At 60.4% G+C, this 16,734-nt stretch overlaps 2 protein-coding genes across 6 annotated transcripts; both read right to left on the bottom strand.

Annotated features, from left to right (window-relative positions):
- Positions 1-300: 300 nt before the first annotated feature.
- DDX56 (DEAD-box helicase 56) lies at positions 301-9,104 on the bottom strand. 5 transcript variants are annotated; one of them, XM_050937473.1, is made up of 14 exons: positions 8,981-9,103; positions 8,006-8,167; positions 7,347-7,507; positions 5,909-6,079; positions 5,410-5,500; positions 4,927-5,171; positions 4,312-4,431; positions 3,839-3,952; positions 3,126-3,220; positions 2,768-2,841; positions 2,307-2,396; positions 1,778-1,883; positions 1,175-1,275; positions 301-695 (listed from the first exon to the last, which is right to left on the bottom strand). In XM_050937473.1, exons 1-14 carry the CDS (start codon positions 9,032-9,034, stop codon positions 609-611), a joined length of 1,671 nt encoding a protein of 556 aa, XP_050793430.1. In that variant the 5' UTR covers positions 9,035-9,103; the 3' UTR covers positions 301-608. The 5 variants fall into 5 exon arrangements, with proteins under 5 accessions (XP_050793430.1, XP_050793431.1, XP_050793432.1 ...); XM_050937474.1 differs by lacking the exon at positions 2,307-2,396 and having other exon boundaries at positions 8,981-9,104; XM_050937475.1 differs by lacking the exon at positions 1,175-1,275 and having other exon boundaries at positions 8,981-9,104.
- Positions 9,105-12,889: 3,785 nt separating this feature from the next.
- TMED4 (transmembrane p24 trafficking protein 4) lies at positions 12,890-16,638 on the bottom strand. The gene is made up of 5 exons (XM_050937589.1): positions 16,421-16,638; positions 15,958-16,058; positions 15,536-15,661; positions 14,945-15,091; positions 12,890-14,272 (listed from the first exon to the last, which is right to left on the bottom strand). Exons 1-5 carry the CDS (start codon positions 16,623-16,625, stop codon positions 14,123-14,125), a joined length of 729 nt encoding a protein of 242 aa, XP_050793546.1. The 5' UTR covers positions 16,626-16,638; the 3' UTR covers positions 12,890-14,122.
- Positions 16,639-16,734: the final 96 nt, after the last annotated feature.

Raw genomic sequence — 16,734 nt, forward strand, 5'->3', positions numbered from 1 at the left:
CGTAACTGGGACCCAGACACGGTTCCACTCCTTATAGCAGCTCGTGGGATGAGCATTGGCACTCACAGCTAGGCAGAGGGGCCAGCACTGCACCAGGCCTGGCTAGACACCCCCCTAACATTCACATCCAGCCTGCACTCCTCCAGCCCAGCATCCAACCCAGAGCAGGTCGGGGGTGAGAGGATGGTGCAGTTCCCCCTCCTCCAGGCTGCTCAGAGCAACCCCAAGCTGTGCCCTGGCCAGTGCCTCCATGGGAGCAGGGGTCAGCCGATCCCCAGAAGAGAGACCCCCAGCCGTGTGGAGCCAGCACTGAGCTTTATTGGGGTCAGATGCCGTCTACAACCCTTTGGCCACAGCCCCCCTTCCCACAGCCACACACAGGCTCCCGAGGCCTCACACTGGGGCATGGCTGACGGCAGCAGCAGGAGATGCCCACACCCAGCCACAGGTGCCCCATAGGACCCCTGCTCAGAGAGCGGAGCCAGGCCGGGGCAGCAGGGCACAGCATTTGTCTCCTCTTGGCCCAGGGGGGGAAATCAGCCCCAGCCATACTGAACATTGTCCATTCTGAGTCCAGCCAGGTGTTGTCGCTGACAGGGGCCCATGGCTCAGGACGTCTTCCCTTCGCTAGCTGGGCGCCGAGGTCTCCTCCTCATGTACTGGAAGCTCCGCAGAGGGTTGTGCCCCCCCGGGGCCTTGGAGAGAAGCAGAGGGGGTTAGGGGCAGCAGCTGGGAGTCATGGGGGGCTCCACCTCCCTCCCCTCGCAGGTTGCCTCTCCTGCATTGGGGCCCCATTCCCAGGCAATGCAGTGGGGGCTGGCTGCTCAGTGACCCCTGCCGGCCAGATGCAGCTCTGCATCCCCGGATCAAGAACATGGGCTGTTGCGACCCACTCGCTCCCAGAATCTCCTGCTGTCTTGAGTCCACCCGTACTTCCCCACCCCCTACAATGTGGGTCTGACCTCCAGCCCGCCCAGCACATGGTGGTGCCAGCTACTGAGCCCCTAGGATAAGGCCCCCTGGGGCTGGGTGGGCACCATGACAGCCCCTCCCCTTCCCAGGCCCTCTGCCTTGGCCTCAGCTCCATGCTGGGGACCGGACGCTTTATGGAGACCGCCCCCCTCCAGCCATCAGTGCTCTGAGGCTTGGGGAGGAGCCCAGCCCAGACACCCACCTGGAAGCCCCCCCTGGGGCGGCTGCTGCTGGGTGCCAAGTGTTTCCGTTGCTTGCGCTTGTTGAGCAGGGGCTGGGCAATGGCGCGCAGGGTGGGGGGCACTGCCGGGGGGGAGAAGACAGGTCAGGAGCTGTGGCTGGGCCCTGAACCTGGGACTCCCTGCCCCACCCAGCGAGGCCAGGACAGAGCTGGGGAAACCTTACACCCTAGATATCCCTGCTGCAGGGCCAGGCCCTCCCAATCCTGCCCCAAACTGGCAGGAGACTGTGCCCTGGGGCTAACAGTCCCTGCGCCCCACCCCAGATGTGCTGCGACTTGGTGACTGGTCCCTGTATAACCAGCTCCCATGACCCACTCCAGAGGAGCCGGGTCTCAGTGCCGGGTAAGGGGTCACTGTATAACGAGCCCCTGGAGCCTGCCCCACAGGAGCGCATCATAGTGCCGGACAAGGGGGCCCTATAAAGGGTCTGGAGGATCTTTGGGATCATGCTGGGTGAAAGGTGCTAGAGAGGCAACAAGGGACCCCAGAAGTGCCCCTGTCCCTGTTCCCCTCCACCGCACAGCTGGAAACCTGCAAGCCCAGCCCTGGTGGGTGGCACTGACCCAGGTACTCAGGCACATTGCGCAGGTGTGGTTTGACGATGGCCGGATGCAGGGGCCGGTCGTGGCGCAGCAGCCGCAGGTCGTGGGGATTGTCCTCGAAGTACGTCTGGGGGGAGGGAGAGGGTTGAGCCCAGACCCAGCTGCAGAGAGACAGGGCCCCTTTGAACTGCCCTCCCCCCTGCCCCAACCAGCCTGCCCCGTGGTTCAGTGCCCCCCTGCCCAGAGCCCATCATGGGAGTCAGTGCTCCCCCAACCCCAAGGGTTCCATGCCCCCCTGCAGCTCACCCCGCCCCTGGGGTTCCGTGACCCAGCCCCCACGAGCCCCCAATGCCTGCTCCCATCAGCAGGAGTCAGGCTCTGGCGCCCACCCCCTAGGCCAGAGACAAGGCCATGCCTAGGCACGCCCCACTGCAGCCAGCCCGTCTGTGCGCACTGGGGAGCCAATCCCCCAGGGCAGTAGGGTTCACTCCCTGCAGAGGGAGGGGCCGCACTCGGCTTCGTTCAAAGCCCCCTCACTGCTGCCCCCCACCTTTAGCTTCTCCGAGTTGAGTAGCTCCTCTTTGATCTCTCTCAGCCGCGCCTCCTTGATGGCCTGCTTGGTGACGGAGCGCATGGCGTCCTGGGAGGTGGCAGGGGGAAGATCAGAGCCCCCAGCACAGACAGGGCCAGAACCTGGCCCCCCAGGCTCCAGCACGTCCCTCCCCCACAGCCCTGGCCCTCCGGTGGGACTTCAGCCCCATAGGCCCTGGTAACTCCCCCAAACCCCCAGGGCCTGACACCAGCTCCAAGCCCCCCAGCTCTGGCCAAGCTGCCCTGGGCCCCACTGTCCCTTCCCCAGCACTGTATGGGGAGGGTCCCCCAGATGCGGGGGACCCAGGGGGAGGGAAAGGGATGTTTCCCACCCGGCCCCTGGCTACTTGGCAGGCTGGGCGTTGTTTTGGGTTGGTGGCTCTGCCCACGCCCATCTCTCGCCCACCCCCCTCCACTGACCCGGCATCTGTAGCGGAGCCCCTCGACTTCCTCCATCCGGAACTGGTAGGGGCGCAGCACAGGCTCGGTGTTCTCTGTGAGGACAGAAGGGGCCTGTCAGGGCCAGGGACCTCGGCACCACGGCCCAGGAGGGGACCTGCAGCCCCCAACATCCTGAGGAGTGGGGGCAGTGCTGGGGCAGGACACAACCTGTGTGGGAGATACACAGAAACCCCTCCCCCCCCACACCCAGCCCCCACCAGACTGGATCTACCCTTCCCCAAGAATGGCTCAAACTCTTTCCCAGCCAGGCAGCCAGTCAAGCCACGTGCCCAGATCTCCCCACACCCATAGGACCCCGACCCCAGCCCTCACTGACCTCCTGCGAGAGCCTCCTCAATCTCGGCCAGCAGGGGGCACTCTGGGTGTGTCACGAAAGTCAGGGCTGTGCCGGGGTTGTCAGCACGGGCCGTCCTGCAGGGGGCAGAGGAGAGAGCATTGAGGGGTTCTCCTGCCATGCCTGGGATCCAGCAGCTTCCACCTGCCCTGCTGCGCAGAGGGGCCCTACCGCCCTGCCCCCTAGACCCATGGGTGGGCAATTGGCCCTAGGGGCTGGGACCCAGCCGTGGAAGGTACTGAGGCCAGGCCAGGGCTGTGCCCTCCCCATAGCACTGTCCCGGATTGGGCCTGATTAGCCCGGTGTCCCGGTCGCCAATGGGATGGGGCAGGGCCTTGGTCCCAGGGGACAGCCCCAGGGACTTCAAGAGGCCTTAGCGCTGGCTCCCAGCTCCATGGGCCCCCGATGTCCCCCCAGCCCCACCTGACCTGAGAGCCTAGAGACAGAACCCCCTGACTTGGGGGCTGCTGCTGGCACAGCCCCAGTGAGCTCAGTGCCAGCCAGGTGCCCTACACACACAGGCACTGCAGGGAGAGCCAGAGGAGCCCAGCCTGGTGCCTCTGGCTGGAGGCCCAGCCATGGGGCAGTGCCCCTTGGAGACACCCTGGGGCTCCACCCTGGGGCCAGCTGGATGCTACCAGCCCATATGGACCAGAGCAGAACGTCCCATCCCCCCCTGCAGCCCGAGCCCCTACCTGCCGGCCCGGTGGATGTAGGACTCGACCGAGGGGGGCGGGTCGAAGTTGATGATGGTGGCGACGTTCTGGAAGTCGATGCCCCGCGCCACGCCATACTCTGGGTCTTTGCCCCTGCAAGGGAAGGGGAAAGGGCACCTCAGGGCACAGCCAAACCCACCAGCCCAACCAGAGACCCAGGAGACTAGCCAGCACTGCCAGTGCAGGACAGCTCCCTAGAGTTCTTCCTCCAAGGCAGGGCTGGGATTGCAGGGAGCGAAGGGTCCCAGCAGTGCTGAGGGGCTGGCAGCAAAGGGCCCCAGCAGAGCTGAGGGGCAGTGCTCAGAATAAGGCAGGGGCAGTATGGAGAAGTCAGGTGCTCCCTGCTGGTGACAGAGGCTGGCGCTGCCGGGCCTGGCTACTGCAGACACAGACCAAGTGCCTGGTCTCTGTTGCCAGCGCCAGCCAGCCTGGGGGTCCCAACGGGTCCTTACTTCTCTGCCTTGGCACCCTTCCTCCTCTTGACCCGCACCGCGGGCTCCGCCAGCGCCTGCTCGTCGGTGGCGACGATGTAGTCGTAGAAGCCTCGGTTGAACTGGCTGATGATATGGCACCTGGAGTCCAAGCAGAGGCGCCGATGAGAGCCACAGGGACCCGCCCTGGAGGGCAACAGGCACTGCCCTCACTTCTTGGGGGCTCGCCCAGAGCTATTGGGCTCCCTGTGGGTCCAGCAGCAGCTCAGGGCTGGCGAGCGCTAACCCTCAGTCAGGGCCTGTCGGCGTGGCAGTGCTAGGGCCGGGCACTGCACGGTGTATGCGGTTCCTCTGGGGATGAGGGAGGGCAGAGTGCCTGTCCCCTCCGCACGGACTGCAGGGACCACCCCCCAATGGGCCATCCCTCCCCACTCCCCAGGGTCATTCCCAACCCCCCAGGACTCCTCCCCCTCCCAGACTGCATGGACCCCTCCCCCGATCTCTCCTGCCCCAGTGGGTCACCCCTCCCCACTCCCAGGACTCCTCCCCCTCCCAGACTGCATGGACCCCCGCCCCGATCTCTTCTGCCCCAATAGGTCACCCCTCCCCACCCCCAGGGTTTGTTCCTGGGCTCACCGGGACTGCACGGGCAGCTCGGAGTTGAGCACGCAGGCTGGGATGCTGAACTGCTCCAGGAAGAGCTTCAGGCGGTAGCCGCGTTCCACGGTATTGACGAAGAGGATGGCCTTGCCTGGCACCAGCCCCAGCTTGAGCAGCGCATAGAGCAGCAGGAACTTGTCCTCCTCGCCCGCGCAGCGGATCTGGTACTGGCACAGCTGGGCCGCCTCCGGCAACTGGGACTCCTGCAGCTTCAGGGTCACCTGCGGGCAGGGCAGGGCTTAGCACTCAGTCCAAACCCCGCCCCTTGGGGAGGGAGCCCAGCCCCCACACAGCAGTGGGGCTAGAGGATCTCATTTTCCCCTCCAATCCCAGGGACCCCCAGGATAACAGGCCAGGATGGTTCACTGAGGAGCCCGCCCCAAGGCCGCAGAGCAGAGCTGCCCAGAGCCATGGGGGAAGACGCCGAACCCACTGAGCTGCACCCAGGTCCCCCCTTACCGGGTTGTGCAGCACCAGCTCCTTCAGCGCCTGCACCTCCTCGTTGAAGGTGGCCGACATCAGGAAGCTCTGGTAGATCTTGGGGAAGTGGCTGCCAAGGAAACAGAGACCAGCTCAGAGCCTCCCCCCGGCCCCGGAGCGACACCCCCCAAGGGCTCCAGGAGAGGCTGGCCACCCTGCTGCCGAGGACTCTGTCCACAGCCCACACACAAGGGATACGATCCTCCCCACAACAGCAGTTGCTGTCTCCCAGCCTTGAGCCTTAGCCAGGACAGGGGAGCCCTGTCTGGACCTTATAGGCAGTATGGACCCTCGGACGACAGACAGAAAAGCAAATCTTCCCTCCCCACAGCCCCCTCCCCAATCAAGCCCACTCATCGGGTCCCTGCCCCCAGATCACACCCTGTCCCCAGGGACCCCCCACCTCCCAGATCACACCCACTCCCCAGGGCCCCCTTCCTCAGGCTGGGGGCAGGGCTGACCAGCCCCAGCAGCTCACCACAGCAGGTTCTTCAGATCCTCCTCGAAGCCAAAGGAGAAGAGTAGGTCGGCCTCATCCAGGACCAGCACCTCCAGGGAGTGGCGCAGGCTCAGGCTGTGGCCCTGCAGGTGAGCCAGGACCCGTGACGGCGTCCCCACCACCACATCCGGCTTCTCCATCAGGATGGGCCTGCCAGGGGCACAGAGCGGCGTGAGGGGCTGGGCCACACGGGGACAGGGAAGGGAATGTCAGCACCAGGCCAGGTACACAGTGATCGCCAACACCTCCTACGCAGTGGGAGGGACCAGAACTATCCATGGCCGCACAGCAAGTCAGGGACAGCCAGGAAGAGAACCCAGGAGTCCTGCTCCTTGTCCCCTACCCCAAACACTAGACCTTGCTGCCTGCCTGAAGGGTTCTAATATACCAGCATTCCCCAGAATGCAGCCAAGAGCCAGTCAGGGCACACACGCCCTCCCCCGCGCGCACAGGCCCCCAGGCACACATGCGCCCCCCGGCCCTAGCTCTTAAGGTTGCAAAGAAAACCTTGCAGCCCAGGATTCCACTGCAACTGGGACAGCAGCTGCCTGGGTTTGCAGGGACCCAGACCTGTCCTGCTCCTTTCCCCAAGGACGACACAGCTCTCAGGGCCTGGCTGCTCCCCATAGCTGGCCAGAGAGCAGGAGGGGCTGGAGCAGAAGCAGCTCCAGGCACTGGCAGCCTCTACCAATTGGGGGAGGAGGGGACATGGGGTAATTGCCCCAGGGGCTCAGCTCGCAGGAGCTGCTGGCCAGTGATCCTCATTGAGCAGAGAGGCTGTGCCCCCAGCCCCCCTCGAATGGAGCTAGTCCATAGCCTGGGCTGGCCCAGCCAGATCCATGCTGGTCCCAGTAGCCAGCCTGGCTTGGATCACAGCCAGGCTTAGCTAGTCACCGCACTGCAGAACCCCTACCCCCAACCAGGGAGGTGTCCCCGAAACTCCTTCATGGGGAGTTTGTGAGCCTGCAGAGCTCCCAGGGCTCCTGCCTCAGGGGGAAGGGAAGGGCAGCACCTCCATCAGGGCAGGAAAGGCCGATCCACATGGACAGCTTCAGCCAGAGAGCAACTGCACCCAGTGGGTGCCCTGCCTGCCGCATTGCCACTGGCTCACAGGCTCTCTGGTTTCTCCGGGGCAGCAGAGCCCTTGGGGTTGGGAGGGGCCAATAGCTCCCTGTCGTGTATCCCCAGACATGCTCCAAGCCAGCCGGCCCTTTGGCTCCATGGTGCACCAGGGTGCATCAGGTCCCACGAGCGGCTGGCACTCGGGGCACAGGCTGCTCCCAGGGAGCAGGCAGCTTTGATCACTGACTATGAGTGGGCACCAGGCCCCCAAAGTCCCTATCTTCCCCCTCCCCAGCTCCTAGCCCACTCCCCCTCCTGTCTGCCCCAGCCCGCCCCTTCTCCCTGGGGCTCTCACCTCTGTGCAGACATGTCCACCTGCCCAGAGACATCAGCAACACGGACATCGCGGGTGCAGTACGCTGTCAGCTGCTGGATCATCTGCAGCACCTGCTGGCCCAGCTCCTTGGTGGGCACCAGGACCAGCCCACGCACGGCCTGCTCCATCACCAAGGGGGACTGGAGGATAATGGTCAGGGTCAGACACCAGCTGGGCACCCACGGCCTGCCATGCGCTCAGTGGGATGTCCTGGGGTATCTCGCTGGAGCGGATACAACGCCTGTGCTCCAGAAATGGACACTGCCTTGAGCCGGACACTGCCTCCATTCCAGGGCAGCCCCTCCCACCCCACCCCAGGAGCTACCATCTCCTGTTACACAGCAATGGCCTTGGGGCTCAAGAGGGCACCAAGCTGCTGGAGAACCAGGTTCTGATCCAATGCACTAGGGTCCCCACGCTGCCCGCAGCAGAGACAGTCCCCATCCCTCCACCCAGGGCACCTTGGCATGAGCAGCAAAAGGGGCCCATGCGGGCTGAGGGGCAGAAGGACCCCAGCTGCTCTGCCCAAGCCAATGGGGCCCCTAACAGGATCAGGCCTGGACCCAGTGCAGTGAGGGGCTCTCCCACAAAGGGAGCCCTGCCCGAGTCATTAGTTGTGCCCCTGGGTGCAGACGTACCATCTTCACTTGAAGCAAGTGCTGGATGAGGGGGATGGCATAGGCGGCCGTCTTCCCAGAGCCAGTCCTAGCCCGGGCCAGCAGGTCCTTGCCCTCCAGGGCCAGTGGAATGGCCTTCTCCTGGATCAACGTTGGCTTGGCCCAGCCGAGCTCAGCGATGGCCTGCGGGGAGGGATGGAGGGAACCTGGTAGAAACCCCAGAGAGCAGCCAAAGCATCTGGGGCACAAGTGGGAGGGGGGAGTGGCGCTGCAGGGCCCTTCCAGCCCCTCGGTCGGCTGAGACTAGAGCACTCAGTGCCCTGGGCTCTTCCCACTGGGGGGGGGGGGGGGGGGCACACAAGCAGCCAGGCTCTATGCCCAAGTCTTGAGGTCCCCACCACAACCAGCAGCTGGCAGCGGAGATCTCACGGAGCTTTGCCAAGGGGATGAATTTCACCCCGGCCCCATCACGCCATGCCACAGAGCGGGGGACGTGACCCCAGCTCCACACACCTGGGTGGCAGGGCCAGGAACAGAAGCCCAGCACCCTGACAGGCAGGCCAGTGCTCTAGCCACTAGGCCATGCTCCCCACAGCACAGCTGGGGGGATGCCAAGAGGAGCGGGGGGGTCACATCATCACCCCCCCCCAAACACACACCCAGGGCAGCAGCTGGGTATTGCCAGGGGACCCAGGCACCGAGGGGGATGTGACTGGTGGGACGCGCCTGGTCCCTCGCTGAGACACCCCCCACGGACACAGGGAGGGCGGGGCGGGGGTCTCCTGAGGCCTCTGCAGGGAGAAGGGCCTCCCGGCTTCGTGCCTCCCACCCTGCCCTGGCTGTACCCCATGGTCCTCTCCCGGCTCGGCGAGGGATCGGTGGGGGCAGGACTCCTGGGTTCCCGCCCCACCCAGGGGCAGGGGAATCTAGTGGTTAGAGCTGGGGGGAGCCAGGAGCCAGGGCTCCTGGGTCCCCGCCCGGCCCAGGGGCCGGTACCTGCAGCAGCCGCCCGTCCAGCCCCATGTGCGCGAAGCTCGGCTGCGGCTCCATCTCCAGCCTGCGCTACCCGCCTGTCCGCCCCCGGCTCAGGGCGCATGCGCCACTTGCAGCGCGGAAGCATCATAAAGGCGCAACCACGCGACTAGAGCGTCCCCCCCACACACCCCCCACTTCCGGCTGCTGCCCCCCTGGGCAGGAGGAGAGTCTTGCACCCCGCGGGGAGGAGCCCCACCCCCACGGCGGGAGGGGGCAGGAGCAGAGCCCTGGCGAGAGCCCATTGGCCAGGGAGGGGGAGCCCCCTGCTCTGACCCCTGGCCCCCACTCCCCTCCCAGAGCCAAGGACAGAACCCAGGAGTCCTGGCTCCCAGTCCCATCCCGTCCCCCCGCTCTAACCAGTAACGTCTAGACACCCCCCCCCTTCCCGAGCTGGGATAGTGGGGCTTGGCCCTTCTTGGCCTCAGTCCCCAGAGCAGGGCTCAGGAGACAAAAGGGCCATTAATGACCCTTTGGCTCAGGCTTTGACATCCAGGGGTGCTGGGTTCCACCCACCCACCTAGCTAGCCAGGGCAGCATCAAAGGCATTGCTGCAAGCCAGGGGCCACGCAGGGAGAAACCACAGGATGTTCACTGGTTCTGACACCTGGCTCCACCCCAGCCACTCCCCGGTGCCAGTTCTGACCCAGCTGTCCCTCCCCCACCAGGCCAGTTCCAATGCCCAGCTGCAGCACAGCCACTCCTCACTCCAGTGTTGCCAACTCTCAGCAGTCTGGTGATACCTGTTTAGTAAAGCACCTGCTCCTGGAGTCAGGTGATTGTGTAAGTTTCTACCAGTCATGTTGGTAGAGAAAAGCTGGGAAATGCCTTGCCTAACAGCTCAGAGACATAAAGGCAAAGAAAAAGAACCAATGTAGAGCCTTTTGGTTAAGCTGGGGCCAGATTCATGGTGTTTAGGCTCACTCCACATGGATCCAGGCCATTTTACAACAAGTTTACTTGTATTGTGGCAGCACCCAATGCCATTACAGATTAGGGCCCCCACTATTTTATAGATTTCAAGGCTAGATGGAACCAATGTGAGCAGCTATGCTGACCCCTTCATAACCCAGGCCCTAAAATTTCCCTGAATTAATTCCTGTTTGAAGTAGAGCAGATCTTGTAGAAACACATCCAGTCTGGATTTAAACATTGCTGGTGATGGAGACTGCACCACGAGCCTTGGGAAATTGTCCTAGTGGTCACTTACCCTCCCTGTTAAAAACGTGCATCTTATTTCCAGTCTGAATTTGTCTACCTTCAGCTTCCAGCCATTGCACTGCTACATCTTTACTTGCTAGATTGACAAGCCCCACTGAATTTGTTCCCCATGTAGGTGCTTATAGACTATGATCCAATCACCCCTTAGCCTTCTGTCATAAACAGATAGTTAAGGGTTAATGTCTCTTTTACTTGTAAAGGGTTAAGAAGCTCAGTAAACCTGGCTGACACCTGACCAGAGGACCAATAGGGGGACAAGATACTTTCAAATCTTGGTGGAGGGAAGTCTTTGTTTGTGCTCTTTGTTTTGGGGGTTGTTCGCTCTTGGGACTAAGAGGGACCAGACGTCAATCCAGGCTCTCCAAATCTTTCTAAACCAGTCTCTCACGTTTCAAAATGGTAAGTAACAGCCAGGCAAGGCGGATTAGTTTTATTTTTGTTTTCTCAACTTGTATATGTCCTTTTTTTGCTGAGAGGATTTTACCTCTGCTGTAACTTTGAACCTAAGGCTAGAGGGGGTTCCTCTAGGCTATACGAATTTGATTAACCTGTAAAGTATTTTCCATCCTGATTTTACAGAGATGACTTTTACCTTTCTTCTTTAATTAAAAGCTTTCTTTTTAAGAACCGGATTGATTTTTCCTTGTTTTAAGATCCAAGGGGATTGGATCTGGACTCACCAGGGATTGGTGGGGGAAAGGAGGGGGGATGGTTAATTTCTCCTTGTTTTAAGATCCAAGGGGTTTGGATCTGTGTTCACCAGGGAATTGGTGAAGTCCCTCAAGGCCACTCAGGGAGGGGAGAGTTTTGGGGGGACAGGAAATGCTCCAGACACTGACTTCTGGATGGTGGCAGTGTACCAGATCTAAGCTAGTAATTAAGCTTAAAAGTGTCCATGTAGGTCCCCACATTTGTACCCTAAAGTTCAGAGTGGGGAAGGAACCTTGACACCTTCTCTTTGTTGAGCTAAATAGACTGAGCTCCTTGACTCTCTCATTACGAAGCAGGTTTTCTAATCCTTTAATCATTGTCTTGGCTTTTCTCTGCCCCTGCTCCAATTAATCACCATCCTTCTTGAACTGCGGGCACCAGAACTGGGCACTGGATTCCAGCTGCACTCGCACCTGCGCCAGATACAGAGATAAAATAACCTCTGTGCTCCAGATAATGTTTATGCATCCCAGGTTCACATTCGCTCTTTTGGCCCCAGTGTGTAACTAAGAGCTCATGTTCAGCTGACGCCTCCACAAGTCCTTTTCAGTCACTGCTTCCCAGGATGAAGTCCCCTGTCATGTAAGTATGGCCTGCATTCTTTGTTGCTAGATGTAGAACTTTATATTCACTCATATTAAAATGTGTATTGCTTGCGCCCAGCTTACCAAGCAATCCAGCTGGCTCTGTATCAGTGACCTGTCCTCTTTGTTACTTACCACTCCCCCACCATTTGGGGCACCTGCAAACTTCATCAGTGATTTTATTCTTTTCCAGGTCATTGATAAAAATATGAAACAGACCTACGCCAAGAACTGATCCCTGCAGGACCCCACAGGAAACACCAGAGTGTGATTCTCCCAGGGGGAGGAGGTACTCTAGCATATACCTCATCACATACCCCTTTTGCTGTTCTTACTGCGTGTCAGTTGTGAGCGATTCACTCGGGGTCACTGTGGCTGTGATTGTATCTACACTTTGGGGTCATGTCCATAGGTGAACACAGGCATCTCCCTGCTCTTCCCACATGCTTTGTGGGTTAGCTGTTGAGCTCAGAACAGCTCCTGTTGTGACCCAAGACCTTCAGAATGGCACTGACAAGGGGCTTACAGGTATATCCCAACTGATCTGTACATGCTGGTTCACCACTGGATGTCAGGTGAGGTTTCATATGAAAGCCAGGGTCACGCTGCTCCTTAGCATTGGTGTGAAATGTACACCTGGATAGCCTGTAACAAGTTACGTACATAGACTGAAAATATGTTGTCAGAGTCTGCAGCAAAGTACGAGACACTGGCAGAGGTGAAAAGCAGGTTTTTTGTCAGACAAGAGAGATTTATTCCGCTCGATGGCTGCCCAGCTAAACGCACTCAAATGTTAACAAAGAGATGTGAAGTCAACAGGAATGGAGCATGCAAGCCTGGAGGCAAGGAGGGGGGGGGGTTATCCTGTCCATAAGCAAAGACAACTAACTTGGGGGGAGGATTTCTAGCAGGCAGAGAACACCCTCCACCCGTGAAGTAAACAGACTGTGCGGTTGCATTCATGAAAACTGGCTCAGCCAACCTTGGCTGAAATGCTGCAGAGGGCTTTGGGTGAGATACACTTCTCTAAAGTGGAAGTTAATCTGGTGGGAGGCTCGAGAAAGCAGGTTATGATTGTGGTGTGTGTATAACCATTTGTTCACTGTCACCTCAATCTCACGTTTTTGATAAACTTCAATTTAGCATGAAAACAAGACCATCTTTACAAAACCTAAATCCGTTTTTTCACAGCATGTTGGGGTGGGACTCAGTGCTAGGCACTGTACATACGGGCCTCCCCAAAGAATTTACTGGGGTTGTTTTTCTAGGGTCTCCCCTATTTCCCCAGCAGTAGAAACAGCCAGACAGAGAGCTCAGAAACTGGCCCCAGTCCAATAACCATCCCCCAGCACACAAGTTACCAGAAGAGGTTTTATTTCACTCCAAAATCGTAACAAAGAACGTCTGTTATGAATTCTCCCTGCAGCATGGGGGCTGGGCCCAGACAGAACCAACCCAATTCGGTAGTACCGTAGGGGAAGGAGAAAACATCAAACTGCATTTCAGATTTACTGCATCTTAACTATACCAGGGCAGCCCCACACCCATCTGCCTTCACCACCATAAATACCAAAAGGGAGGGGAGTGTCCACTGACACTGGCCGCTTCCTCCAGCCACGCAACAAAGCTGGGAATTAACTCCAGGGGAAAGCATCCACTGCAATATACTTAACCTCCCTCGAGCAGACCCAGCGCCAACCCAGCTGAGGGAGGGTGCAAGGAGCCTGGGATCTCAGACGAAACTGAACAAGTCACGTGCCGGGGGTGAGACAGGCCGATACAGCGTGGCATGGGGCCAGCCCTAGAGGGCTAAATTCAGCTCTCCCTTCCTGAGCGCTCCTGGCCACAGTCAGAGCATCTCTAGTCTCTTATGGGGGACTGGAGCAGATGACCTGGGAAAGAGGAAATGGAGTCTGGCCTCCCCTGCAGGTAAGGGGCAGGGCACCAGGGGAAAGAAGAGGCCGTGCCACTGTTCTGGGCTGCAGTTATCAAAATAGATTCTGGTATAAAATAGCGGCTGCCCCTCACCTCTCCTTGCACCCAAGGGCTGAAATACACACACCGGGTGCGAAGCTGCCAACCAAACGCACTCCACTCCCTAATGCCTCAGCTATCAACCACAGGCGGGATGAACCAGAGCAAAACAGGTGCCAGTAGGGTAAAGGACAGGGCATCAGGGCCCTAGCAACTGGAGGGAGAGCAGCACGGATGGCACCCCTGTGCGAGGACAGAGCGACCTCTGCCCAGGCTGGCATACCCCGATGCCCTGCCAGTAGAAAGGCAGATCAGTGCCAAGCCCCCAGGAGGAGCTGCTAGCCCCTGCTGGCAAAGACAGCCAGGATCTGGCCTCCTGCTGCCAACATAGCAAGATGCCTGGTGGCCAGGCTGGCTAATCATGGCCCCCAAGGGGCTTGGGAGCATGGTGCTGCGACAGCCAGCAGGTACCAATGCTTCCCAGCTCCAGTGCGATTCAGTGCCTACTTATGCTGAGGGGGCGGGGTGGGGCACAGCGATGGGCATGCCAGCGTGGGAGGGGGCAGGGGGAGTGGAGGGGGGAGGGCGCTGCAGTGGCAATTGGGGAGGCCAGGGATTAAACCAGTTTCTTGGCCTCGAAGAAGCTCTTGAGGTGTCTCATCTGCCAGATGCCGGTGAGGATGAGGATGATGGTCTGGGCAATGGACCACCACAGCACCCGCTGGTTGGTGCTCTCGCTGGTCATGCGGAACCGCTCCTCCCGGTACTGTGGGGGGAACACATGGGAAGAGGAGTCAGAATGGGTGGGGAACCCTCCCCAATCCCTGCCCCCCAGGCACAACGCCACCCCTGCTCGGTAGGCCCCTCTCCATCTCGCCCCAAAGGGGATCACTGCCCCTGCTACTGCGCAGCCAGCATACGGTGCCCTCTTCACATGCACAAGCAGGCACCCCCCACACTTACTGCCCCCCACCAATGGCTTCCAAACCGGGCAGGTCTCCCACATGCACACTTACATCCCCTGCCAACAGCTTCCAGATTAGGCAGGCACCAACCCACTCAGTCCCCAATGGTCCCAGGTGTGACACTGCCATCCTATGCCCAGCTGCCTCATGTCACCCTCACTCCTCATGAATCCCACCTCACCCAGCCACAAGCCGAAGCACATCTTGTATTGCCCCTTTGGCAGACCATGAGGCCAAGTGTGTGTTTTCAGCCTGTATGTCCCCCTAATGAGCCCTCTCTGCCGTGGCCACTGGGCTGGCTTTCCTGCCACGGTTCCCTGTCCCAGCCCCATGCAGATTCCAAGAACGCCAACCAGCACTGTGTGAGCAGATGTTACAACCCTGTACTCTCTGAGGCGAGTTGTAGGGGGGGTTGGACAGTCACCTCAGTAACCCTCAAGAGCCCCACACCCACATACCCCGGGGCCCCTTACCCTTTGGTAGTTCTGCTCCTTCTGGATCTGCTCCACTTGGTCTAGCAGCTGCCGGGCTCGGAGCTGCAACTCTGTCAGCTTGTCCTTGGCTGCAATCTCGGGGTAGTTGTTGGTGTGTTCTCCGACCTGGATGTCCAGGTGCACACGCTGCACATGGCACACGTGGGGTCAGAGGCACAGGGCTTCCAGCAACATGGCACATGCAGTTACAGGTTACAGCCCCAGGGAATCTGTCCTTCAGCTTCCACACCCCCTCTGACTCCCTCCCTTCAGCATCTGAGAGCACTTTATACATATGAGAGAGACCCACTTTCTCTTCCCACAAGCAGTAGGTATTACCCCTATGCTACAGCTGGAGAAACTGAGGCACAGAGAAGGCAGGCAATGGCCTACGGTGATCATCCTGGGAGAGAGTGGCAAAGCCAGGACTGGAGCCCAGTCAGGCAAGTTAGGCAGACAGCCCTTCCCCATTGCCAACATGCAGTGTCTCAACTGCTGTCCCTCAAGAAACGGACAACCTCCACCCTGAGTCCTCCACCCCGCCGGGTTCAGAGGCAGAGCCGGGGTGAAGCACTAATGGGATTCTCTTACCAGCTTGCCGCCTGCGAAGAGTGCCATGCGCGTAGAGTTGGAGTGCAGGCAGATCTGGTGCTCGCCCGGGGTGTGCGAGGTGAAGGTGAAGCGGCCCTCTGAGCCATACTGCCGGGACAGAACCACCTGGAACCGCCAGTGACAGAGTCATGAGTGCAGAGCAAGCCCCACCATCCCACCCCACCCCACAGCGTGCTGCTGATGGTACTTTCCTAGGGCAAGAGAAGCCTTGGGCCAGTGAAGCCCGGAGCCCCTGAGATCTGGCCCCAAAGGGCAGAAGAGGCCTTACCAAAGGGAGGCACCAGGATCTGGGCAGCAGGAAGGAAGAGGGCACACAAAGGTGCCCCTGTGCAGGATAACTGGGCTCTGCCTGAAGCAGCAGGGCAAGTCCAGGCAGAAGGCACAGCCACCCCCAGCATTACCTTTCCATCAGGGTCCTTCACTTCCACATGCATGCCCAGCCCCGGCGTGGAGGGCAGGAATGACTCTGACTGCTTGTCCCACAGCTGGGTGCGGTAATTCCCTGCATGACAGAGACGGGGATCAGGGCAGGGCCTGCCCTCATACCCCCAGATAGCCCTGCCCCCTACTCCATTACCCTCCACTGCCCTGGACTACTCCACTCCCCACATCACTCTCCACTGACCTGTCACCCCAACACCCCCGCCCCTGCTGCCCATCCCCCCAAACACCCTGCCCCACATCAAACCCAGCCCACTCGCCCCCATCCCCATGCCACTCCCCTCGTGTCAACTCCCCCCGTCCCCTTTACCCCATGTCAGCTCCCACCACACCCCTCGTGTCAGCCCCCCCATACCTTCACCGGTTGGTCTCGCCCATCTCCCCCCCACCTCCCCGCTCCGGTTGGTCTCGCCCCCCCCTCACCGATCACCATGGTCTCGTCTGGGATCTCCTCGATGAAGCAGCGCTTCTCGGTCTCCCCGATGTGAAAGTAGAGCGCATGCGCCCCCCGGCCCGCCAGCTGCGCCAGCAGCACCAAGGCCGCCACTGTCCGCAGCATCCCGGGCAGCCGCTCCCCACCGCCGCCGGCCATGGACAGCCCCGCTCCCTCTCCCGGCCTACCGCGCATGCCTCATCACGGCTCCCCGGGGATTAAGGACGATGCGCATGCGCAACCAATCGGACGCCTGGCCCTGGAGGAGAACTGCGCAAGCGCCACAGCTGGGAGCAGGGCTCTG

Source organism: Gopherus flavomarginatus, chromosome 2 (genome assembly GCF_025201925.1).
Source record: "Gopherus flavomarginatus isolate rGopFla2 chromosome 2, rGopFla2.mat.asm, whole genome shotgun sequence".
In the NCBI taxonomy this organism is placed as follows: Eukaryota; Metazoa; Chordata; order Testudines; family Testudinidae; genus Gopherus; species Gopherus flavomarginatus.